The sequence below is a fragment of the Vanessa atalanta genome, chromosome 18, assembly GCF_905147765.1.
Source record: "Vanessa atalanta chromosome 18, ilVanAtal1.2, whole genome shotgun sequence".
Taxonomy (NCBI): Eukaryota; Metazoa; Arthropoda; class Insecta; order Lepidoptera; family Nymphalidae; genus Vanessa; species Vanessa atalanta.
In genome coordinates, this window is record NC_061888.1 from 8871961 (window position 1) to 8899535 (window position 27575).

Consider the following 27575-nt stretch of genomic DNA (forward strand, 5'->3'; position numbering starts at 1 on the left):
TCAATTACCTTTGAGCATCGTTGTAGAGTAAGCTCCAAAGCTGCTCTAAAAGAGGGAAATGAGGTTTTTACCCAACCGTGGGTACCAAACATTAACATTGTTACTTTGTTTTGACCTCTCGGTATATTTAACTTTATCTAAGTTGAAATAATTTATTGTAATTTTGTAATTAATAATACAAAAAAATAGCTTTACTTTTTTTTTTAATTTGACTTGCTATTAGCGGTTTGTGGAAATCTTAAGCGTTTAAGTATGTAAATGTAAATGCATGAAAATCGGGACGTCTTTAAAAAATCGGACTAACCGGCAACACTAGACCTCTCTAAGGCAATAGGCATTACCATAAAACCAATAACGGGACAGCTGTCTCGCTCCGCCGACACCTTGAGCGATTCCAATGGAAACGTTTTAGGTAAATATACTTGTATTTACCTTGAAACTGGACGTTGAAAGCTAAAAAATCTTACATATTTTAATGTTCAATCTTTTCTGATCAATCTTTATTACTTAAATCGACTGGCATTTTGTTACTGTCAAAAAATATTCATTGATAATTTACACGAAATAATAGGTTTTAATAGATCATTGAAAATAAGAGACTTTTTTATGATATAGGTAGGCGGACGCGCAAATGGGCCACCTGGTGGTAAGTGGTCACCACCACCCATAGACAATGGCGCTTTACCATTCCTTACATTGAGAATGCGCCACCAAGTTTGGGAATTACGATGTTATGTCCCTTATGCCTATAGTTACACTGGCTCACTCATCCTTAAAACCGGAACACAATAATACTGTGTATTGATGTTTGGCGGTAAAATATCTGATGAGTGGGTGGTACATACCTAGACGGGCATGAACAAAGCCCTACCACCAAGTAAAAATAATTTGATCTTACTTTTGAAGAAATGCTAAGTAAAGAATGGAAATTGAAAAATGGCGGCCGATGAATGATACTATACATGTATATATTCTAATAAGCATTTTGTATTGTAGATAATGTTGACATTAGTGGCTATACATAGGCATTATAAGTCAGTTGTAAGATGGCTTCAGGAACCCAATGCAAATCCGTGACATGCTACAAAGATAATGCGGTGTGTCATACACACAGATTTCATGTAAGATATTTTCCCGAAGCACAATAATAATCATTATAAACACAAATTAAGCACGTGGAAATTCAGTAGTGCTTATCCATATTTGAACCAACAATCCTCGGCTCAAATTCATTTGGTATAAACAGTGAACCATATCGAATTAATGAACTTAATAAGGAAATATTGAAAATGTATGATAAATAGAATACTCTAAGAATTAATTAATGAATATTCTAAGATCGTTCATAATATTTACATTCTTTGTAATGTGTTAAGAACTTTGACGTCTAGATGCTAGTACTAAAATAATTGCTTAATAAAAATAGCCGCCTCGCTAGATGTCAAAGTTCAACACGAATTCGCGTAATGAAAGTGAAGTTAATTCGTTAATAGGAATATCGGGAAACAGGAAACAGTATCAAGCATACATAATGACGTAATTAATTAAAGCTAGCAGTATAAGACTTAACAAAAAGAAAAACAAGTTAAAAAATTTGCCATTATTGAGAACAGGATTCGTTGTTCAAATTGACTTCCTGAAATCAAACACTCAATAAACTATTCAATAAAAAAAACAAAAAACAAATAATATCGTTTCAAATTTGGCGAAAATATCGCGGACCAACACACAAAAACAACGCGAAATTGATAACCTTCCTTTATTGAAAACGGCTAAAATAGTATTTTATTACAGAAAGTTCTCGAAGTATATGTAATAAAACTATTGCAGCTATTCTTTTTCTCTTGGTATTTCTTTTATAGGTAGCCTTAACTGCCTCTTTGGTTTAGATAGTAGTTGGCGATGATAATGTTGATCTCAGACAACAACAGATTAATAATTAATTATTAGGTATTTTTTTTAGTCACTTTTTTATCCATGACCTAGGTAAAGCTTTGTATGTATGTATATATGTATGTATGTATGTATGTATGTATGTATGTATGTATGTAGATAGATAGATAGATAAAAACTTTATTGCACTCAATATCATAAAAAAAAAAAAATAACAGTACATGGTAAAATGGTTAATTAAGGAAAGTTGAAGGCAAGGGCGGCCTTATCACTAAAAGCGATCTCTTACAGGCAACCCAACAGATGAGGACAATATATAACGTAAAGAGGGTAGTGCATATTATATTATGATGCATACATATACAATGGATTTAATATAAAATTACATATAGAGAAAACGTAAAATAAACATACATGCAAATACCTGTACATACATACACGTATATATATACATATATACACACATACATATATATCTACATAAATACATATATACATACATACCTACCTACATGCACACATATAAATATAAAAAAGGAGTAGTTACGAAGACATATAATGATGTTTGACTCGACTTTTAAATATATTTAAGGACTGTGACATCCTAATGTCATGTGGGAGCGCATTCCATAATTTAATCGATTTGACAGTAAAAGAATCATTATAACAGTTATGTATGTATGTATGTATGTATGTATGTATGTATTTATATGTATTTGTTTGTATGAATGTAAGTATGTATGTATGTATGTATTTATTGATATATGTACGTATGCATATTATTGAATATTTATTACTGTTATTTATTTTTGTATGTGTTTAGGTTGTATTTATTTTAAGAGTATTTTAAATTGCACCACCCTATACTGTCTTCCAAACACAATCCTCTAACCCAAGGTAGTCTGGAAGAAATGGCTAATAAGCCATAAGGCCGCCTTTTGTTTCACCATTAGTTTATTAGTTTGTATATTTTGTAATTGTGCTTGTGGTGTACAAAAAAGTGTTAAATAATAAATAAATAAAGCTGTAAGCCCTATGCATAAACTTTTTGTATTGTCATCTATTTCTCCCATCGGATTATGAGAAAAGAAGAAATATTATGAATGCACGCTTATACTTGTACAATATAACAAGTCCAGTGCAGTTAGCTTCTCTTTCTTGAGAATGGATGCCGAGGCATTCGGTTATAAGGGTCATATTTTCATTAAGAAGTAATAAAAAGTTAAGTCCTCAGTTATTTTATGAGCAATAAATACGCCAAATGGTAATTTTTTACATTGAAACATATTTTGAAAGAAAATAACATTTTTAAAGTAAATAAAACTATATTAGAAACAAAAGTAAGAGTAAATACCGGATTCGAGATGAAGGGCTTCACTGTAACAGAAAATTGACGCGCTACAGACGATGATTCGTGATATTCTCAATTTGTTGTGTTATAACAGGAGTTGTAAAAATGTAAAAAAAAGAATATATCATTATATGTTTAAATATCACCGTAAAATTGTAAATACTGTTAGATTATATATATATATATATATATAATATCTCGCGAGATTGTGTTGCGATTCAATTTACATTAAAAAGTATAAAATCTTATTATGTCTCAGTTAGGTTACGTTAGTTTTTATAATTCAACCGAAATTCACTTGGATAGATTTTCTAATCTTCTGAGATTCTTAACAGAATGTAAAGTTTCACAATCTTTCGACAGTTTACAATTTCCATAACATCTTCGTAATAATATAAGTATGAAAGCATCGATGCGAAAAGTAGGGGATGCTGCGTTCGACAACTACTATTATACATATTACTGGAAAGTAGTTATCGACTATTGGCTTCACTCGCGTTTTAGGGGTTCGATTGTCAGTTGTTAAGCATAAAAAATAGCCATTGTACTTCCTTCTAAATTTTATCAAATTCGGTTTAGTGGTTTAGCCGTGAAAGACAGACCAAGATATTTTCATATTTATGATATTAGTATATACAAGTAGTTTATGTTTTATACCAACACGGTGCTATAGCACATATATGTACATATATGTACTGTTCTATTCTTGGTGTTAAAAAAATATATACATTTATTTAACGCGTGTATCAAATACGAAATCCAAATTACTTCAGGGTAATCGCTATAACAATTAGTTCGACGTTTCGTTTGAACGAGTGAAAATGTGGTTTACTCAGAAAAATACCGCGAACAATCCGACAAACTGCATTGTATTGTTCCGTCGAATATTGTTTTGATTGTTAGCACCGCGGTCGTGCCTCTAATGGATTGAGCGAAGTATTATCGCCTTGATTTAAATGAATCATCAACATTTTGCCTGAATAACATTGAAATGAATACACGAAGTAAATGTTCTTTTTACAGTTTCTTATGAAATGGCAAATAAAGGATTCTTTTGAATTGGCTTCAGATGTTTATATTAAAAAGCTGTTTAATTTATAATTTATGTATAGCATAGACGCCAGCCGTTCAGGGTTTCGCCGAATTTTATCCCGTTTGGTTGAGAGGGATTTTTTCCGTTTTGTTATTGCTTTAATACCTTAACATTTTTTGAAATAATATATTTCGTTTTACCAACAAAAATATCAGAATATAATGAGAAGGTGGGTTTTAACATTATGATAAATTATAGTTTCGTGACAGATATAGGCTTAGTTATTTGTTGTATATTTTTTTAAAGATACTATGTTATGTCAACATATTTATAAGAAAAACTGTTGATCCTGACCTTTTTCAAACGTACGTTGAAAAAGGAAAACTTTGTATAAAAAGCTAGGAGTCTAGGTAAATTAATGCAAGCCTATGATTTTGTAAAAAACCGGTGCCGTTACAAAGTGAGACAGATCATGGCGCGTGATCTCGACTGATAACAAGGCATCCCAAACGAACCGTATACACGTTGGCGTCCGCCTGCAGTCTGCCAGTTCAGTGAGCGACGACGTGCAATGTTGCGGAATGTCAGGGCCGTAATTATATTTAAATTATATTTATTTCGCTTCTATTAGAAATTCACTAATCAATTATGTTTAATGATACTAAGCTAAATCATATTAATAATAAAATAAATGATAAAAAAAATTACGATGTATTTTTTTTAAATTATCTTTTTGTTATATAATGTTTACTTTATAACAAGAGATAAATATATATTTTTTGTACTTGATTTCTTCTTTAGTAGGAGCAGAAGTCTTCTTTGTCCCTTCCTTGTTGTTACATAATGAGTTAGCCTGTAAGAGTGTTGAATTAGACACTTTGTGTATCAAGCTGGCTTCCCAAATAAAAATAAAGCTGCGCCCTAACTATTATGAAAAACGTCACGAAATAGTAACATATACATTTATACAGTCTTGATTATAAAATTGTTTTGACGAATAAATATATACAAATTAAATATCGTTCTCGTATCTCGTATCTGTAGGTTCAATGAAATTCTGCCAAATGGGTATACACCAATATTCTCCAGCAGTGGGAAATTTACACTGTCACTTTTATTGGAAGCAAAATTTTCACTTGTAATATAGTAATTAACATGTTATATACCTAATCAGTCCTGCCCCTACGTTGTAAGTCACCGTCTCCATCCTTTGACTTGTTTTCATTTGCTTATGTATGTTTTAACATAAGTAAACTTTAATATCCATAACAATTTTCAACTGATAAATATGGTAGTTATGTCAACGAGAAAAGTGTTCTTACTTCAGTAGTATCATGTTTAATGTATGAATAAGAAGTGGCCGTCCAATGATTTCCTCCGAGACGAACCCACTTTCCAAGATTTCAACTCCTTAAGGTACATCAAATCCTCTAAAACGTAATGTCGTATAAAGTCTAGATATATTACATTAAATTTCTTTAGAAAAGAAAAATCAACTTGACGTAAGATAAAAATACAAAACTTGATTGTATGGCTTTGTTTAAGATAGTCTTGGCCTACTGGGACATGGTGCATGGTAAGATTACCGCACTCATTGTATATTCTATGGCCAAACAGCAATTTTTGGTACTGTTGTGTTCGGATTTGAAGGGTGAGTGTACCAGTGTAACTACGGGCGCAAGGGACTTGACATCTTAGAGTTCTCAAGGTTGGTGGTGCATTAGTGATGTAAGGAAAGATTAAAATTATTATGGTGCCCATGTCTATGGGTGGTGGTCACCTTTATAGATGACCTATTACTATCTATAAACTGACTTTTTTTTTTCTTTTTTTATATTTTCAGTAGGCGGATGAGCAAATGGGCCACCTGATGGTAAGTAGTCACCACCGCCCATAGACAATGGCGTTGTAAGAAATATTAATCATTCCTTACATCACCGATGCGCCACCAACCTTGGAAACGAAGATGTTACGTCCCTTGTGCCTGTAGTTACACTGGCTCATTCATCCTTCAAACCGGAACTCAACAATACTGAGTACTGCTGTTATATCTGATGAGTGGGTGGTACCTACCCAGAGGGGCACAAAGCCCTACCACCAAGTAAACGGATAAGATCCTGGGGTTCTGTTAAAACTTTTTTAATAGCACCTCGGAAATGTGTCGTTGCGGGATTTCAATATCATGTATATAAAAATGAATCTTCTCCTCAGAGAATACGTAACGTAACGTACGTGTTGGTTTGTTCTCCCGTCAGAGTAAGATTGTCTTGGGTTTGCACACATACTTGTACACTATAACTGTTTCTGCATAACACAGCGATAAGTCTTGAGTAGTACAGGCTGTAGGTCCTAAGCGAAGACTCCCAAGTTAATATGAAAAATTTGAATATTACTCCGATATCTATACTTGCACTTATTTATTTTTTACTGCAGTCACAATAATAATTTTAAATAAAAATAAACGATGTGTTAATAAAAAATATTACCCATACATTGATCTCAAGTATGTGATACACTACAGACATATATATATATATATATATATATATAATACAACGTATTACTTACGGCTTATGATAATATGGTTCGAATATCATTTGGCACAACTGGTGGATGTGAAAGATCGAAATGGATGCTTATTGAAATAATTTACAGTTAAAAAAGACAATATAGAAGTAAAATAAAGAAGGATAAAGAGCCTCGTTACCAAAGTTAATATATTATAATTATAATTATTTAAATCAACGAAGTAAGTATTGAAACAAGGGAGTAGATTGCTCATTACTCAATTTTCAAGAAATATCTCACAATAAAAACATTAAAATCTACGATGTTTAATGCTAAACCAATTAAGATATAAAACCTTTTTTCTGTTCTCACAAAACGCTTACTTAGCTCAGTATACTAAATAAATACAAAACAATCAGGTTAATCAATAAAGCTAGCAAACATAACATCCAAGTATTATATACAATCCATCACGGCAAACGATGATGGATTAATGCCGATATGATTAGCCGCCCCCTTCCACTCTTCGATGAAAACACGGGTCTTGTAACATGTGCAATTGAGCTGAAATTTACGTAGTATTTGACAAATCAAACAGGTTAAAAATATTTGGCTCAGATTGTTTAGCTTAGAGCTTTTAAAACTGTTATCAGCTTACCGTTTATTGCTTTTTTTTATAGTTGTAACGGAATAGGCGTTTGTCTTCCATCTCACCCGATGGAAAGTATAGATGAAGACGAAGGTGGTACACGCCCATCCAAAAGAAACCTGTTCACTCTACTCTTAAAGGCTCCAGAGTTCAACTTATCTTCCGGTCAAGTTTCCGACCATAAGTCGAAGTCGTCAAGCCCAATAATTATGAGCATGTATAAATATATTTAACATGGCTGAGCATATTAATTACTCGTAGGTATAGAACACATTTTGCATAAAATTTTCATAGAATAGATAAGCTTTATAAACGTAATAATGCTTTTGTGCTCAATTATATACGTATTTATTTTATTCATTTAATCTTACAAAACACAATTACTTTGAAACTCATAGAGTTTTGTCACCATAAAGATAAGAAGGCTAACCAACGGGGGCAACATAAAATGCATTTAACAATTGCATCATGAAATATTCCAACCCACAGAAATACTAATGATACTAAAAATCATTAAGATTTAGAAGAGAAAAATCATTTAATAGGGTCGGTAACTCTACATAATATTATTCAAACAATGTGTTTATTGTCGAAGCGATTTCAAACTTTCATCTAAATTTAAAGTCAACCAAAGGAGTTGCCTAAGAGATAGATCATTTAAACATAAGCGATACATCTGTAATTTCTATAGAATTCGAAGTTATCTTCTAAAACATTGCATGAATCAATTGAAATCAATCAGTCAACTAGTAGAGACGAGCTAATTTATTGGAAACCACATGCCAATCATTGTATATACATCTGCACCAAAAAAATACTTTAAAATAAAAAATAAAAACACTAACACATATAAAACAAATAAAAACACATGTAGTATTAAGACAAAAATATTAATCATTCCCGCTAGAATATTTTCAAAGTACAAATACGAGACTGCTTGCATTATTTCCACTAACATAATTTAATATTAGTAAATTAATAATAAATTACTGCAATAAAATAAAAAAGGAAACAACAAAAATAATAATACTTACACGTGATTTGAATCATCAATTCAAATCACGTGTTACTTACCGCCAGAACCCAATGTTTTGGTAGATATTATTGTTTTCACCTCCACATTCAACGTGTACTACGCATTCCATATCAAACCTTTTCTATATTCCTATTTCTGACTTCTCTATATCTTGATCTTAGTAAGATTTTATATAGGTTAAGTAGGAAGTTGCACTTTAGACGGATATACTGTGAGTTGATATAATATATGTATAGCATTTTTTAGATCTTCCTCAATAATTGGACTATCTAACGCAAAAAATATTACTTTTATCAAAACTGGGTAGGTTCTGTGATTAGCGAGTTCAAATAAACCCGTAAGCTTTACGTATTCGTATAAATTAAACACCGATATTAATGAAGCCTTCGAAAGAGCTAGTGTAAATAAAGGCACTACCTTTGTCGATGTCCTAGGAATCATAGTAAATGTCGTGTAGATGCTGTAGAGTGGTTTATACTACTTGAATTACTATTAATTACTGTGATCACATTCTATGGATGAAATTGACCAAGGAGACATTTTTTTTCATATAAAATAGTCTGACGAGCAAGTAGGCAAACTGATGGTAAGTTTTCTATGCCAATAGATATGTGGCGCCGTCAGAAATGTTAACCATTCCTTACGTTGCCAATGCGCCTCCAATTTTTCGAACTAAGATGTTACGATATACTATGTCCCTTGGTCCTGTGTTTGGCTCACTCAGCCTTCAAACCGGATAGCAGTACTAAGTATCGCTGCATGGCAGTATAATATATGATGAGCAGTGCAGAAATACTTCTGAAATTATATGAAAACAAAACACCTTTATTTCAGTTTTCGAGGACAATAGCGACGTCTAAATTGTCTGAAACGTTATCCTTGTCTGGATAGTTTGTAGTACTTTTAGGTTTAAAAGCATAAAGCGACTAAACTTGATACACTGCAGTTTCAGCTTCGTTCGATATTTTACGAAAGCAAATAATGTAATGTTTGCACTATTTTTAAAATGCTCTTGTGTTCTTCAATAGATAGTACATTTAATGCTATATTTTTATATTGGGGACATCTCTTTAAACTTTGCGAGTTTTAAACCATCACAGTTCAAGATATTTATGATTAAACTTTTTCAAAACTATGTAAACAAAACGAACACTCGATTTTCGTTAACAGTTCTATTTTTAATTAATTTATCACCAGCTCAATCCATAATTTGTACAAAGTGTACGTTGTATATGTTATAGATTAACAAATAAATACAAATATAAAGAATAATAATATAAAGAATAAGCAGTTTAGGTTAGTTATAGGTTTAAGCAGTTTTTCATTCCAATTTTTGTCTCTCTTACATTTAAAAAGACTGATGGGCAAGTGGATTATTTTTTACCTTGTAAGTGGACACCGCTGCCTATAGATATTGGCAATAAGAAATATAAAGCATTCCTTATCACATAAATATAAAACGAAATCTACTAACTCTGTCACACTAACACAGTTTTTGATTAAAAAATATAACATAATAATGTCCGATTACTATATAGATTGTATATTTTATTGAAATATATCTTTAAAAATTAATATTATTACTAAATGACGAATGTTTTAATATTACAACTACCTATGTATTTGTTTCAGAGCATGGCGGAACACAAATCAAAGGTGGCTACATGCTACGATACAAACGTAAGTTATATTTTTTTAATGCAATTTTGTCAACGACGATAACATTTAAAGCTTATGTCAAAATAATTATGAATAAATATAATTATCACAAGATTATAAATATGATAAAAAGCGGTGAGTTAATAGTCGTTGAACTCGTAGATTAAATATATATTTGATTTTGATTACAACGCGTTTTAATTAATATTAATTTTAATCAAAATTTCAATTTTATTTAATCTACAAGATTAATTTAATTTACATGAAAGGGAAACTGCGGTTATTCTTGCCGATCTTTCTGAGTTGCGGCGGTTGCTTTACATTTGATTCAAATTTGCAAAATGCTTGCAAACATACTTTGGTAATGGATATTTTGATTTTATTATAATAATTTAGATTTAGATATTGCTCATTCAAATAAGTTTATGTTACATATGTACATATATGAATATATGATGATGTCCATGGGCGGTGGTAGTCCCTATCAATCAGGTGAGTCTCCTGTTCGTTTGCCACCTATCACATAAATATTACATAAAATAAATATATTTAAATGTTATGCTATGTTTGTCATCAAATTTTATTTAATGATGCACTTTAATAAAATATAGTTTATTTACAAACAAAATGTCTTATAAATATAATAATACCATGATTGCTTTCCTAATAAGATATTATTGATATGATATTATAAGTAAAATGTATACGTTGCGAATTTATTGAGGCACATAAAATAAGGCCACAGGTGCAAATTTCCTCCCCTTCATAAAATCAAGTACACTTCAGGTTATGGGCTAATCGTGGTTCCATTCATTTCCATAATATAAGGGTGATACGAATAAATCAAGCGAATTATTTGTGAATAATAAGTTTATTTTCCCTTAGTGTTTTATATGTTCTGTTCTTCTCAGTCAGGTCTATCGATGAGAAGGATTAAATTATTCCAACGATTTAAAGAAATATGGAAAACTATCTACATCTGCAGTGTTTCTCTTGATGTTTTCGATGGTGCTTTTCCGGGTTCAAACTCAAACTCAAATTCCTGTATTCAATATAGAAGTATTACACTTTCTTATTGCTGGTCAAATTAAACACTACCACCGGTTCGGAAAAGGAAACTCCCTGACCTGAGAAGAACCGGCGAAAGAAACTCAGCGGGTCTTTTTTTTTTTTTACGTCAAATTAATTATATATATAATTGTATATGAGTAGAAACAGCCAGGAGGCGATCGTTTCATTCCCAAGGTGTGTTATCAAACATGAACTCACTAATTGTATAGTAACCTTTCGCAAACGTAATCTTCGACTAAGATTTACTGTTTTCTATCGTTGGAAACCTTCTGCGATGATTCAAAATCAGGCAAGTACTGAATTAACATGTGCTTAATTAGTGTTTATAATTTCATTTCATCTCATGCTCGGCGGTAAACGAAAATATCGTGTGGAAAGCGGCACGTGTCTGCATTCGAATTGGAGCAGCATGGTTGAATTAGTTAAAAATCTTCTCCTCACCGTGATGAGTACCTCGTGCGCATGATTAAGTGTACGTGTTTGAAAATTAAATAATGTCTAAATATTTTTATTACAGAAACGAATATCTTCTTCCGAGAAGGATGTATTTACTTAACAGAGTTGCTGTCATTAATTTCTTTCAAAAATAGAATACCTAATTTACATATAACCCCCATTACAAACGTTACGGATCTAGGACGTGTCAACGTCAATTCCTCGAGACTATATGACTTACCTGAAGACTGTACTGTCGCAGTACAGAGTAGTACTCATAGATATAAATAGTAGTTTTTTTATAATTGAATATAATATATTATCTTTATTTGAAAACCATAATATAACAACTTTTTACTTAGTGGTGGGCTTTGTGCACAATCTACCGCCAAACAGAAATAGCTAGTGTTGTTGTGTTCCCGTTTAAAGTATGAGTTGACTAGTGTAACTAAAAGCATATGGAACATGAAAACTTAGTTCCCAAGGTGGTTGGCGCATCAGTATTAACTATTCCCAACAGTGCACTGTTGACCACTTACATCAGGTGGCTCATTTCAGAAAATCCTTCCTTTTTTAAAGTCATATGAATTGTATATATACATACACATATATTATAGTGTGTCGTGTTACTTCAAAGTTAATTAGATCTTAATATTCACTGACCATCAAGTTATTGTTTGTACTGGATTTCGATGCAAAGGATGAGTGAGCAAATGTAACTACGTTAGGGTGACTGACCCACAATTAGTTACAATCGTATATTTCTCAGTATTTTCACCAACTTCGCTTCGATTTTTCCGTGATAAAAAAGTCTATGTCACTTCGACACATAACTATGCAAACGATAACTTGGATTCGTTACGTTAGAGAATGTTATAGAAAAATAATCTTTTACATATATACTTTTCATCTCATTTTCCAAAGGTACAATTTTGGCGTTTCCACCTTTCTTCCTTGTCACTGACGAATTATAAATTAGCACGTTCGCCAGACGAGTTAACGCGACGACTATTACGCCGATAAAACACGAAATGCCTAGTTACAAGAACAAGTGAATCTAAAATGAAAATTGCGGGTTCAAACCCGTGTATGTAAATAATTCATCTCTTGTTGAAGTCAATATTTAAATGTACATATAATTTTAGATGGTGGTACTATTATAATTTTATGAAATTTCTATCTGTAACTGCGGCGTTACCCGCACGAATTTTATAAATTTCCTTGGTGGTAGGGCATTGTGCAAACCCGTCTGGGTAGGTACCACCCACTGATTATATATTCTACCGCCAAACAGCAGTACTCAGTAATGTTGTGTTCCGGTTTAAAGGGTTAGTGAACCAGTGTAACTAAAGGCACAAGGAATATCCGTAAAATCCGTTCTTAGTAAACGTCTACACCCTATAAGGAACCTACCTGTTAAATTTTAAGTTTATAGGTATTACAGTTTCTAAGATTTCGTGATTAATCAGTGAGTGGTATTTAGCTTTTATATATATACATATGTTTATACTATTATTACCTCTCACGCATAAACCACTGAACGGAGATAATTTGAGCACCAGAGAAGGACATAGGCCAGTTTTTTAATGCACCCTTCGAGGGGATTGCTATAGGTAAAGTTTTTTTTTTATGATATCGGTAGACGGACGAGCAAATGGGCCACCTAATAGTAAGTGGTCACCACCACCCATAGACAATGGCACTGTAAGAAATATTAACCATTTCTTACATCATCAATGCGCCACCAATTTTGGGAACTAAGATATGTCTTTTATTACGTTGGCTTATATTGGCTCAATCACCTTTATATACCGGACCAAAACAATGCTACCTACCCACTACTGTCAGACTGGCTTGCACGAAGCCCAAACACCAAGTTAATTAGGTAATACAAAAATGAAACGTCACCCCATTTATTAGTACAGAGATATTTTACAGAGAATTACTATTACACAATTTTGTATAATCTGTTCCAAGAGAGAGGCTTAATCGGCACTGAGTTAATTATTATTTCATAGACAATATTTACCATTACAAATAGTTAACACTATTGTTCATAGTTATGTTTTAGTTAATCAATATTAATAATTACACGGTAAATTAATGATTCCTTTTTTTAACTGTCGTTTAGGTCGTATTTTTTTTTTCTTTTTTATTGTTACCTCAGAGCTCCTTTATGGTCCGATTTGGATAATTATTTTATGAAGTGAGACTTCTTTAGAATCGTTGTGATTTAAAGCTCGGTGAAACGAAAATGTGCCAAGAAAGTTACACACCTACCGTTGTGCACAGACACACTGTTTAGGGCTGGTTGACTTTCCACTTACTTCCATTAAGTTGAAGATTTATTTTAAAAATTTTAAATCATATTTATAGTTGTGCGCAAGCATTTATATTTAAAGACTTAATGTTAATAATAATAATTCTTATTTAAATAATCAATTAAAATCTCTGTTGTTAGTAATCAAATAATACCTAGTTGTGTTTATCAGTTAAGTTACTAAATATGTTAAGTTTTTGGACATCATGTGATATTATCCACTATTACTTCTGTTTTTTTTTTTTTAATTTGTTAAATATTAATAAAATAGGACAAGTTATCTAAAAGAAAAGTTTCGTTTTTCATCAGTGAAACTAAATCACCTAATAGAACACTACATTGTAAGTTACCTTAGTCCATACACCATATCTCATGGCATTTAAAAAAATATAAAACAGGTAGACAAATTGGCCACATAATGGTAAGACACCACCCCCATAGACGTTGCCACTGTAAGTGACATGGTAAATGATTGGCTATACCTTAACATAACATCCATTGAAAGACCCTTCTAATTTGGTTCCATTGGCTCACTCACTCTTCAAAGCATAATACTACAATGATAAGTATAGCTGTTTGGCGGCAGAAGCCTACGAAGACGGACTTGCACGAAGGCCCGAAGTAAAAATGTTCACAATCGGTATAAACACTAACTCTGAAATGTAAAACTCTTTTCATACCTTGCTTCTTACCGGAACTTGTAAAGTTTATTATTTTATAATTTAAATGATCAGACTTAACAACGCGTCTAACATGGAAATTTCTATTAACAAGTAAATATACCATATTGTCCAAAAACTTCTTCACGCCTCCCAACTTAAAAACGAGCTATCATTTTCAAAACACATCAATCAAGTACAATGAATCTTTAGTCAAGTAGCACTTATTTGAATCGACATGAAAAATAGTATTCGAATAAATGTAAAGGTACCAAGCTTTCGAATAAAAATATATAAACGCCGTAGGACATTTCGTTTTTATTTTTCTAGGCACATTTTTTGGAAGAACGCAAGATTTGAGAAGACAAAGGCTATACTTTACCTTCGTTCTTACGTTTAGCTTTGAACAAGTCGATCAGAATCCTCCACGCTGTTCGAGACACGTTCACAATAAACCAATATGTCGTATTATCATTTATGATGTATCAGGGCCATGATATCACTCAAATACAGCGATATCTTTTATCTACCGTGGATACTGATTCGATCTTTGCAATTAACTGAGTGGCGTATTGCCTTACAGACAGCTCTTTGTGCTATTGAACATTTATGATGTAATTTTTTAATAAATACACGATACACTCTGTATTTGAGGCGCAGACTTAATAAAGTATTTAATTATCTAATATCTTAATCTTAAACAATAATTTAATATAAGGAATACCTACTTATATTAGTTTATTTTTTGTAAAACTAGCGATAAAGGATAAACAATGGTTAATGTAGGTTATCCCTAAGAGATAGACATGTACCATCGCGGTCATTTGTGGATCTTTAAGGTGTACAAAACTGCAGTACATTATTTTGATCTATCTCGTAGGGTTCAGCCAGTGTTTGCAATGTAAGCGCAAAAAAAGTGTTTATGTACTACATCACATTTTAGAAACCTCTAAAATGTTCAGCGTTTCTCTGCTATATTATGCATGTTTCATACATATAAACCTTCGTCTTGAATCACTCTATCTATTAAAAAAAATTACATCAAAATCCGTTGCGTAGTAGCGTACACAGGGCAGACTGACAGAGGAAAGCGACTTTATTTTATACTATGTAGTGATTAATAAATAAACAATATAGAATACGTTTGTTTAATTTGCGAAAATTGTATAATAACATGCGGTGTCTTATATAAAATTACGATTAACTTGATATTTGAAAATTATTGTTATGTATTTATACTATAACGTAGGGGACGACCAAAGAAACGATGGATGGATTGTGTGAAAGACGATATGGTTAGAAAAAATGTTACTTGTGGGATAACGTCCGACGGAGAAGTATGGAAGAAGAAGATATGCTGCGCCGACCCCAAGTAATATTGGGATAAGGGCAGGATGATGATGATTTATACTATAAGACCTAATGTAAAAGCTTCACGAAATAGTAAAATAGATTTTATTTCAGTTTTTAAATCGCTTTTAACAACTTTTTTACAATTTCTAATTACCATTTGAAGTCCAGCCGATTAGCGAGTTAGGCGAACCCATCCGTCATTCGCTATATAAGTAATCACAGTAAACGTAATTCGTAGTTCGTTTGTTGATCATATATCATTATTACAAAAATGCGAAACAACGCGCCTTGGCTTTTACCTTTTTTTATATATTAAAAAAGGTAAAAGCTAAGAAGTTTTTAATACTTTACAATACGTATGGATTTAAACTGTGAAAATATATATATATGTTTAATTTCTTTCTCCAGACGCTTGCGTCAGAGCCCCTTCTGAGTTCGCTTATGTATCGTACTTGCTGATATTTTGGTGCCAATAAACTCGCATTGTTAATGAAATTTATTTTTTATATAGAATTAATATAATTGTCAAGAAAACTAAATCACTCACACGTTATAATTTCACCACGAAGTAAAATTGTTATATGAGAATATATTATTAAATTAAATTACGTAAAACGTACTCTTTGTTAAAAGCTTTTTGGAGTATGTGAGATGAGCTTAAAGTGTGACGCAGAGCACAAACATTAACGGGTCGTGGTTACGACCTGTTTCGATCTTCATAATCATTCGATCGCTTTGTGAAAATATTCCATTGGATTAATTTTGCATCCATTAAAACGTAACACAGTTCGCTTCATAAACCTCTGTACTGAGTTTGAAAAGATATAGGGTTTTATTTAACATTTTTGGTCGGTATCATAATTAATAATATATTATATTTAATAATATAAATCAGTATATTGTGTTTCGTTGAGCGTGAGAGACTCAGTGTATGAAGCTTCAGAAATATAAGACGTTGACATTGATATTTGGCGGTGAATTTCAGTGAAAAATGGTTACGGTGACCGTCTATTAACAAGTCACTTGCGCGTATACCTCCATGACAAAAAGGATGTCTCTTTTACAAACATATATTGAAATAAATAAACATATAGCAATGTACTGATACACATATGTGAATATAACCATGTATTATATATAGGATATAATTGCAAACATATATTTATATATTTGATTTACTCTTCGTTATTAAGTTTATCTAGTTACTTGCTCCCATTCCCATAACTATCAGAAATAAACGTTAAATAAATTTATATTCTTCCAGGTGACATATATACATATCACACGATTTTATCCGACTTAATTTTTTCCCGTAGATCCTGTAATTTATATTTTTAAATGATCCAACTCTTGTACAATAACAACAACAACTAAATTTCTTGATTTAGTCTTGATGAGCTATCAAACAAACAGACTGTTCCTTTCGCATGGTATTAGTCTAGAAATTGATAATGAAAAAAAAACATTATTCTCTTTTTGTGAACACGGGATGATGATCAGCCGTTGAACATAGCCTTTTTTATTTTCCAATTTAGTCAAGTTTCACTTTTTAAATTTAGATTAAAAACCTACGTCCATAATAATAATTTAATATTATTCATCTGTAATTAATCTCCATATTAATTAATGTTTAGAAACAACTTCAAACGTCGATTAAGTTTTTATACCTTTGATAAAGCTGCGACGCGGATGTTGACATTAATGATAAACGTATTTAGGTCATTGACATGCTCTCGTGTTGTTCCAGGAAAGTACTTGTGGAGCACGTGGTCGGAGGAGTGGGTGGTGCTTTACGACGACTCCACTATGGCCTGGTTTAAGGTCAGTGTTTTAATATATGCTAATTTATTTAAGAAGTATAAATAATGAAACGATAGCCTTCAGGAAGTTTTTAATAAAAATATTAATTGTTGAAATAGGAAAAAATGTATTACCGAATAGTTTCAGGTTCAGGTTTCAGGTTCTCAGATCGGTTGGTTTTTTGACGATCGAGAAACAAATGTAATATCTCTGTATTGAATATTGTTAGGATTAATTGTTTGAATAGATAATCGCTAGTAAATATAGCGAATGGAGATATTTTAAAATCATTCGATGTTGTTAATCTGTTCATAATTCGCATCAAATGTTAGCATAGTCGATGATAGATAGAAGAAAATATTGAACAAGTCATATTTATGTCAGAAGATATTTTTTTAAACGTGAGAAATGATTTAGCTTCTGTTACCTAATAGAAAATTAACAAGAGGTATTCGCAATTCACTAATGTCTTCTTTGCCAATAGCTTAACAAGTGATATAAAGAATATAGATTTAAACATAAAATGGTTAATTGTAAATAAAAGGATAAATATAAAGAAATTTTCGTAAAGATTGTTAATGAATATTCTTTTGTTTTTTAATCAAAATATTAACGATAGTCAGCTATAGTGGTTATATTTAGAACGACAATCAGGTTTATTGTTCATTAAATATTTAATTTTGAACATTGCTTTATTTAACTGATAAATAAATAAATAATATTATATTTACCTGATGAATAAATAAGTCGCATTTTACAAAGACGGGTTTCCGAACTGACTTTCAGGATGTAAATTCTATACGCTATTAGCGTTTGTTCTAAATAATATTGTAAAATTAAATAGTGCTATTGAATTGTATTTGCACACAATCAAATAGTGAATAATAATAATTAATATCACTAATAAATGCACACATACATACATATATAGTATATAACTTTTTAATTAGAACAGACCTCTATAGTCTGATTGTCCATATAAACTTGTTCAAAATATATAATAAAAGGTTATTGTCGAGTTTAAGAACACACTCAAAATATGTTTCGTATTATTTGCCTTCATTGGAACCATAATTTTTTTCAATATATTTCTTTCTAAATATTTTTTTTATAATTAGGGCTATTGAATATTAAAGCACCTCAAACTTTTGCTATTCCGATCGAGCGCTTTCTATACTACGCCGGAATGTTGATATAACTATAATATAGCGTAGGTTCTTTGAAGTTTCGTCACATTTACAGACGCCGTTGTAATAGATCGTTTAAGGTTCGTGACAATTTAAGTTAAATATAGAGGAGCCGAGACGACCTATTGGTTGAGACGTGAATTTTAACCGAAGATTGCGAGTTCAAATCTGAGTGAATTTTTATATGCTTGATGTGGTCGTGGACGTAGGAAAAAAAAATAAGGAAACCTGCATGTGTCCGATAACAATCTGTCAAAAACAAAACAACCTTCCTTCTAAACTATTAAAAAAAATTTTCGGACTATAATCCATATAGGTACAGGTGAATATACAGGTATAATTAAACAAAAAAATATTTTTAATGAAACAAAAAAATATAAAAACAATAATTTTTACGCGTAGTTGCGCTTCAGCAGTACCGATAAATTTGTTTGAACAGTACACGACAATAGATGATGAAAGATAGTAAAAATCTTACAACCCAAGGACGATGCTTAAGCACCAGAGGTACTGAAATAAATCTTCTCAATTATTAATAAATGTTTACAAAATAAAAATTTAATATGCACGAAGTTATTACCACGATCCAAATAACAATAGGAACGCCAATGACGTGTCAACTGGCACTGGCTAAAAGTACAGTTTGCAAAATAAAAATATATTTCTTACTACGCAATTATTACATAGAAATAAAACGATGTATTACTTATGAAGAATTTTTACTTTTTTTTTCTGGTATTTAGTTATGTAAGCTTATATTGCTGAGATAGATGTGGCTTCATTAATCGTTCACGGTTTTATTACTTACATATTTATTTATTTGTTTATTAAATCTTTATTTCACACAATTTATATTAAATATGAAACAGTACCAGGTAAATTATAAAGTATATCAAGGCAGCCTTATCACTTAGAGTAATATCTTCTAGACAACGTCAATTCAGGATTAAGACAGAACTTAAATCAGTCATAGTGTCCACTTACAACTAACGTAAGTAACAAAATAACTTAAAAATATGTAGTATGGCGTAAAAAAGTCATATTTAGAGATAGTTATAAGTGATTAATAAAATATTTTTTCAATAATATTTATTTTGCCCACGGTACCTCGGTTAGGTATTTGAAGCCACAATATAGCAAAAATTTATTCCTGCTCCGAATAGTTTATTTCGATATTATTTTATACTGGGTAATACCCGCATCTTTGTCTGGGGATAACTACAAATTTGACAATATATTTTAAATGTTCTTATTTACTTTATACTAGAATAGTACACACAATTGTCGATAGTTACAATTGAACACTGTTTAAACTGTTGTGTAATACTGTAAGAATTCACTTCGTATCTCACTGAAATTTTACTTGGTGGTAGGGCTTTGTGCAAGCCCGTCTGGGCAGGTACCACCCACTCATCAGATATTCTACCGCCAAATAACAGTACACTCTATTGTTGTGTTTTGGTTAGAAGGGTGAGTGAGCCAGTGTAATCACAGGCACAAGGGACATAACATCTTAGTTCCCAAGGTTAGGCACATAGGTGATGTAGGGATAGGTTAATATTTCTTACAGCGCCTTTGTCTATGGGCGGTGGTGACCACTTACCATCAGGTGGCCCATATGCTCGTCCGCCAACCAATGCCATAAATGTTAACAACCTGCAATGATATACCATTTTGTATTATTTTTATGTATGTATATTCTATAAATTTTGTAACACTTATAGTTACACATACAATTCAAAACAGAACACAAGTACATATATGTTAATATTATAAAGTAAAACGTCCAAAACACGCTGTATGTTCTGATATAAGTATTATGTAAGTATAAAAACAGTTTTTTTTGTGTACCTACCGCTTAACATCATCCTAACAGACATTAAAAATCCATCTTGATATATATTGTACTTTTATACAGAGGCGGATTCAGAGAGATGGGGGAGGTGTATTTTGTCTCAAGCCTCCCCTAAAGCATCCGTGTTCTTCCGTGATAAATCTTAAAGTGAAATTGATAATAATAATTATTTGTAAACTTTTCAGCATGTAATACGTTAAACAAAATAAAAAAATGTGTATATTTGTATTCTTCGAGCAGGGTTTAGGTTCCCTCAAAGGATAGTCCTGATCCACGAATGATTTAATACATATTTTCAAAATATATACTCAAATATATTTACATATAAATCGTAGTCAACATATACTGAGGTAGTGATATACCAACTGTCGATCACCGCGACAGGTGTCCGAACTGTACAAAAAGCTAATCACTTTAATAATTGAAATTCAGTGAAAGTCATTCATCACGTTCGCCCAAGAGGTCTTGACACTTTCATTCCATCCTATCAATTATCAAGACTGATCTTTAACTGGTTCTAGTGATTGATATATTTTTAAAGCAATATTTAACGAAATGAAAATTAAATCGTAAGTTGAAACCAAAATATGCTTTTCAATTAGGTTCTTACTTTTAATGTTTTATTATTCAAGTCAGTGATTTTCATTAAATGTAAAACTATTCATTCAGAATGATGAAATGTGGTTTCGCTATCGAGAAAAATTATGAAAAATCTTTGCTCAGAATTGCTCTTTTATGAAGATTATATTTAAATAGACTTACTTATTACGTTGAATATAAATGAAATTTTTAATTATTTAAATGTACTTGTAACACTTAAATTTTATTTAATTGAAAATTATCGTTATTTTTACCATAAATAAAAGAAGTAACTTTGGGAATTGTAATTGTTTTCCTCGTCAGTCATGGAACACACGACATAGTTTTATATATATTTTTTGTTTTCTGTTAATCGGCAAATACATTTTATAAGAATTTCTTTTGACACATTTAGGTTCCTCTCCAAGTTATCCTTACCGCAGACGGGACCTAAGTATGTACTTAAACATGTCATATTTATAATAGCAAATACTTTTAGTTATTTTATTTTAAAATATACATGGAATATTGTTCACTATTTATCATTACAAAAACAAAACGACTGAAGATGGCAATAATAAGTTAACAATAATCTGTTTAAAGATCACAATCATTAAAATCGTATAAAATCGTATCGTAATCGCTTGCCACTTACAGATGAGACGCCTACAAGTAACGGATAGTAGATGTATGAAAATTACGTCTAGTAATGAGAAACACGTAACGTCAATTAGACACTTCTACTGTCCGTTACTAAAACGAATCAATTTTTTAACAAAGATCTAAAATATCTTTTTACTTATAAGTGATATGATACTGTCTTTATTTATTCTAATATCGCACATCCAACACGAAAATAAGGTAACGAATGTTACGTCAACAAATATAATCTTTACACCCGAGCAAGTTTAGCAATTTACGAAGAGTAACAAAATCATACACCCGATAAAGTCTCTTTCAACTTTTGATCGAATTCGATTTGTTGATTGCGAAACTTAACTATGCCCTTCTTGCTCAGTTGGGCATGTAACACTTACTCGTAGCTGAATATCGATAACACATAGTGTTTATGTAATCAAATGGCGGATAATTAATGTTTCGAACTTTCAAGTTCATCTTTGACTGACCCGTTGAGATTAGATGAATTATTCGTTGATTTAACAACAATTACGCAGTTTACAGACGCATCGAATTTATTAGCATTGGAAGGTGTAATATACAAATTAACAGCACGATCGGTTGACTCGTTAGTCTAATTGCTATTTCATAACGCATATTCATAGATCTAGAGGTTTTTGTTTAAGTAGGTATACGGACCGGAAAATGAGACGACGGTAAGTGGTTTTTGAGATGAGCCGAGATGGCCCAGTGGTTAGAACGCGTGCATCTTAACCGATGATTTCGGGTTCAAACCCAGGCAGGCACCACTGAAATTTCATGTGCTTAATTTGTGTTTATAATTCATCTCGTGCTCGGCGGTGAAGGAAAACATCGTGAGGAAACCCGCATGTGTCTAATTTCAACGAAATTCAGCCACATGTGTATTCCGCCAACCAGCATTGGAGCAGCGTGGTGGAATTTGCTCCAAACCTTCTCCTCAAAGGGAGAGGAGGCCTTTATCCCAGCAGTGGGACATTTACGGGCTGCTTATGTATGTTATGTAAGTGGTTTTTACCGCCAATAGACATCGGTATTGTATCAAATATAAACCATTCTTTACTTCTCCAATGCAACGCCTTGGCATCTATAACTTGGGTACATTGTGCTTGTAGTTATTCTAGCTTACTTAACCTTCAAACCACAACACAATAATAGTACTAAGTATTGCTTTTTGTTAGTAGAAAATCTGATGAGCTAGTAAATTAGTCATTGTAATTTTATTATTAAATGTTTCTTTCCAAAACCTGTAACCACAGGCTCTAGGACTTATATAAGTCTTATATATATGAGACTTATAAAGTCTCAGTACCTCTATGAAACATCTCTGCAAATCAAATGGGATGCACATAATTTAATCTTTCATAATTGTTAATGTAATTTAATTAATTAAATGATTGACTGTAATATTTTAAGCGTATTCATAACACAATTTCAAACCTATTTAATTTAATAATTAGTAATCAAATAAAGTGGTTCTTAAAGTATTAAAAATGAAGGTTTTTTTAAATTATAATAACATATAAAAATGTAAATAAGAACCAAACGTATAAAAACTTTCGGCCGGCAGTTAAATAACTTTGTAAATCCCAGAATTATTGAGTTTTTTTGTGATATTGTTATTGATATATGATGTTATGTTTACAATGAAAGTTCTATAGTTACCAAAATAAAGGACGGTAAAGGTTATTCTAAGTATCAACTAGTGAAGCAAAAGAGGTAAATGTAGTTACTTTATATATATATATATGACGTGTGTATATTTTTAAATAAACATAATGTCAGCATTGATGACGTCATTAATGTCAGGGCTTGAATTTCTATCCATCCTCGAAGGTATGAAATATTCATCTTTGATTTATTCCAAGCTAAGGAGGTCCGATCGCGTCGACGGCTCGAACAAGCCTCTCCATACCGGCGGACGATCGGCCTTTTGTAACAAAATTGGGTGGGGGAACTATTCACTCAATATAACGCCTATTTTGGACGCAAAAAAATTTCAGACTTATTTACCATCTCAGAATTCACTAAATGTTATTATTTAATAATCAAACAGTTTTCAATAATTAAAATAAACATTTCCGGACACGTATCTTTCTCAAATACTGGTTAGTTTCCCTTAGACATATATTTATATATGGTTAATGTAAAGAATTAAACAAAATACTAGCGAAAAGTACGGAACAAGATAGTGTTACATTAAAAAAACAAGTGAGCAAAAAGAGATGGTATATTTTTATTCCGAGCGTGTCGTAAAAGTCAGCAAAGGAAAATATTACGTTTCGGTGGTTTCCACTGTTACACGTAACTTGAGTTTGTTTTGTTTCACCGTCGGTTCATTAGCTTCGGAATAAAGGGCGGATGAGTCGTTAACTAAACAGATAAACTAAGCGTGAGTTTTAGATGATTTTAACGCTGGATGAGTTATAATTTTGATAGTTCTATTTAATGAGCACGTATTTCAATATTCAGCTAACTACATTATATGATATAAATTTTTGTCAAAAAAAAAAATTGAATCAAATTGCGTTTTTTTTTCTGGACGAATTGGAACTAGGGCAAATGTATTTCAATTTGATATCGAAACTTTTTAAACATCTAGACTTTGTTAGTTTTTTTTTATTTACTCTTTATGTATATTTAATTAGATATAAAGACGGTAAGCTTTTTATTGAACTTAGTGTTATCTTAATATCATAATAACAAGCAAGTATCCGAAAAAAAGTTCTCGAGTGGAGATCACGTACCGGCAAGCGCAGCGTAAAATGCGAGATGGACGGACGAGCTGGTCAAGTCCACGGAGTATCGCTGGATGCAGGCCGCTACTCACCGGTCAAGGTGGAATTCATTGGGAGAGTTCAGCAGTGGACGTTTTACGGCTGACATGATGATGATGGTCCGAAAAAGGCAATCAGCAGGAAGGACACAAAAATCGAGTATAATTTTCGAGTATAGATATTATTTAGCAAACATTTTCTTATTTTTTTAAATCGTATATAGTAACGCGCAACACGTCTTTAAGAGGTAGAATAAACATAGTTCGCACATGACTTAACACGAATCAAATAATTTATCTGACGTTCAATCAAGCGGAAGACATTGATGCTGTTCGTCACCAGCCGAAGCCTCGGATATAACTTCTGGTACTAGATTTCACGCTTATATTAATTTAAGAATTAATATATGTATCAGAATATACAATGTCAATGATGATATAATGATAAAATGTACCATAGTTTGTATTATAATTAGTAACTTTATAATACCTAACTCTGTAACCCCCTGCTTTCCGCTTAGATACCGGAAAATGTAATCAAAATACCGTTTAATAAAATTTAAAAAGTTTTTTAAGACTAAATTAATCAATAAATCTTATTATTCATTCAAAGAATACTTTTTGGAAAAAAAACGCCTGGATTTATACTCGGGTTCTATCACAGGACTGATTGAATATATACTATTGAACAGCAATGTAAATCTGTTTATTTTAAAACAACCACTATGCGTATTTCTTGCCGTTACTTCTCGCTAGAGACTGCTTTCCGAAACGATAGAGTTTTAATATTAACGATTCAAAAATGCTTTATTGTAAAGTTTACTTGAATAAATCATATTTGATTGGAATAACACGGGCTTAATAGAATATAGCGCTAGAAACAAGATTAAATCGTCTTATAGGGAAGAACCACGACTTACGGGCTACAACGTATTATCAGTTATTTTATGAAAGAAAAGGTTCTGAGAAAGGAGAATATTATAAATAATTTAATTTGACATATAATAAAAAAAAGTATTAATTAATCCAATAAATCAGCCAGTGACAAGAATACATTATTTTATAGGAAGATAGCGGGCTGAAATCCGGGCAAACACTACTGAATTTTCATTTGTTTATTTTTTTTTATAAGGTAAGGGGATTAGCTAATGGATCACCTGATGGTAACCGGTCACTCTTAGACATTGCTATTGAAAGAAATATTAAATAGAAAAACTGTTACGTCGCTCGTACCTGCAGTTGCACCTGCTTACTCATACGTTACGGTGGTAGGGCGTACCTACCACCAAGTACATTGTGTTTATAATTTATCTTCACGGTGGTAGTGAAGGAAAACGTTAAATACAAACCTTACACGTAAACCCACTAGACTGCATTGGAGCAGCATGGTGAAATAAGCTCCAAACCTATTCCTCAAAAAGAAAGAACGCCTTAGCCAAGCAGCGAGACATTTGCAGGTTAATACTATCTACTACAAGTGAATCTGTTTTAAAACATATTTAACAACCTTTATTAACCAATATTCAGGTTATCAATAAGATAAAGACTTCCAGTGGATCTTTAAAGCAAAATTTTAATTAGCACGTGAAGAAAGTTAATATAAATGATCTGCGAGAGATGGGATGCGAGTTGCGTCACAAGATTCTTAACGGTTATAAATCGTCATTGATATGAGGAAAAAGCCTGTGGTGCTGACACGACGATGGATGATAGGAGATAATCATATTACTAACATGTATTACGATTCGATAAAAAAGAACTAGATATTCGAAATTCAAAATTATAATACAGAAGTAACAAAATAAAAATATATGTAGGGTGCTGAAAATGAGATCTTACTATAATTTTGGTTTCGAAGTCAAAAGTGGTTGGTAGGCTCGGTACCTTATTTTCTTGACTATAGAATTTTTATTGTTTTTTTAATGAACACATAACTCATTTTATATCCAACCCAATACATACTAAAACTTAGTAATGGGTAACGGAGCTGAAATAAAGGGATGGAGTTAATTTTAACCAACTTATATACCTAGAATATGTTCGGTATGTTTCGGTTAGACTAGCCATCTGCGCAGGACATATTATATTGAATGCACGAAATACAAGTGCACAGTTTATTCAATCACTCAAATAATTCGATAGACGGCCACGCTACCGTAACCTTCTCGGCTTCGAGCTACCCAGAATGTTTCGTCATTAAAACCAAATTACTAATAATCCAGAACATCGGAGTCTACAGCGTTATAAGCTAGCCATTATAATTTAAGAGAACCATTTATTATTTCCAACATTTCAATAAATAACAAGATAGAATCATACATACGTCATTCAATATTTTTTATGTAATGTACAAAAATAGTCGACACAATTATTCTCCTTATATCAGATATTATGTTTGTAACTTTTTACAAACTCCACATAAATCTCTGGAACGTCCCTAATTTCATTTTTTTCGCACATAAATCTGGATATATTTCCAATATCAGAGTAAATCTTCGTCCATTCATGTGTAAGAGCCACGGGCAGTCTCTGAGAGCGACTTTAGTAGGATTATTGCGACAAAAGTTATAATAACTTTACAAAACTTAGTTGTTCGAGTAGAAAGCGAAGAGCGGATAATATACAGACTATTTAGCTTGGAATTTATATAATTAGATTTACTTTACGTAGCATTATTGGAGTTGTACTTCGTTTGGTGAGTTATGAAAAATGTTAAGAGTGAATATTTATGATGCGCGCGCACAGGGCGACATT

General features: G+C 31.8%; 1 protein-coding gene across 1 annotated transcript in view; it reads left to right on the top strand.

Moving 5' to 3' along the window:
- Positions 1-27575, top strand: part of LOC125070945 — an 84947-nt gene that overhangs the window by 26711 nt on the left and 30661 nt on the right. Inside the window, exons 3-4 of the mRNA XM_047680970.1 lie at positions 10103-10150; positions 17715-17788. Coding sequence (XP_047536926.1) covers positions 10103-10150; positions 17715-17788 — 122 coding nt within the window. The remainder of the gene's footprint in view (positions 1-10102; positions 10151-17714; positions 17789-27575) is intronic.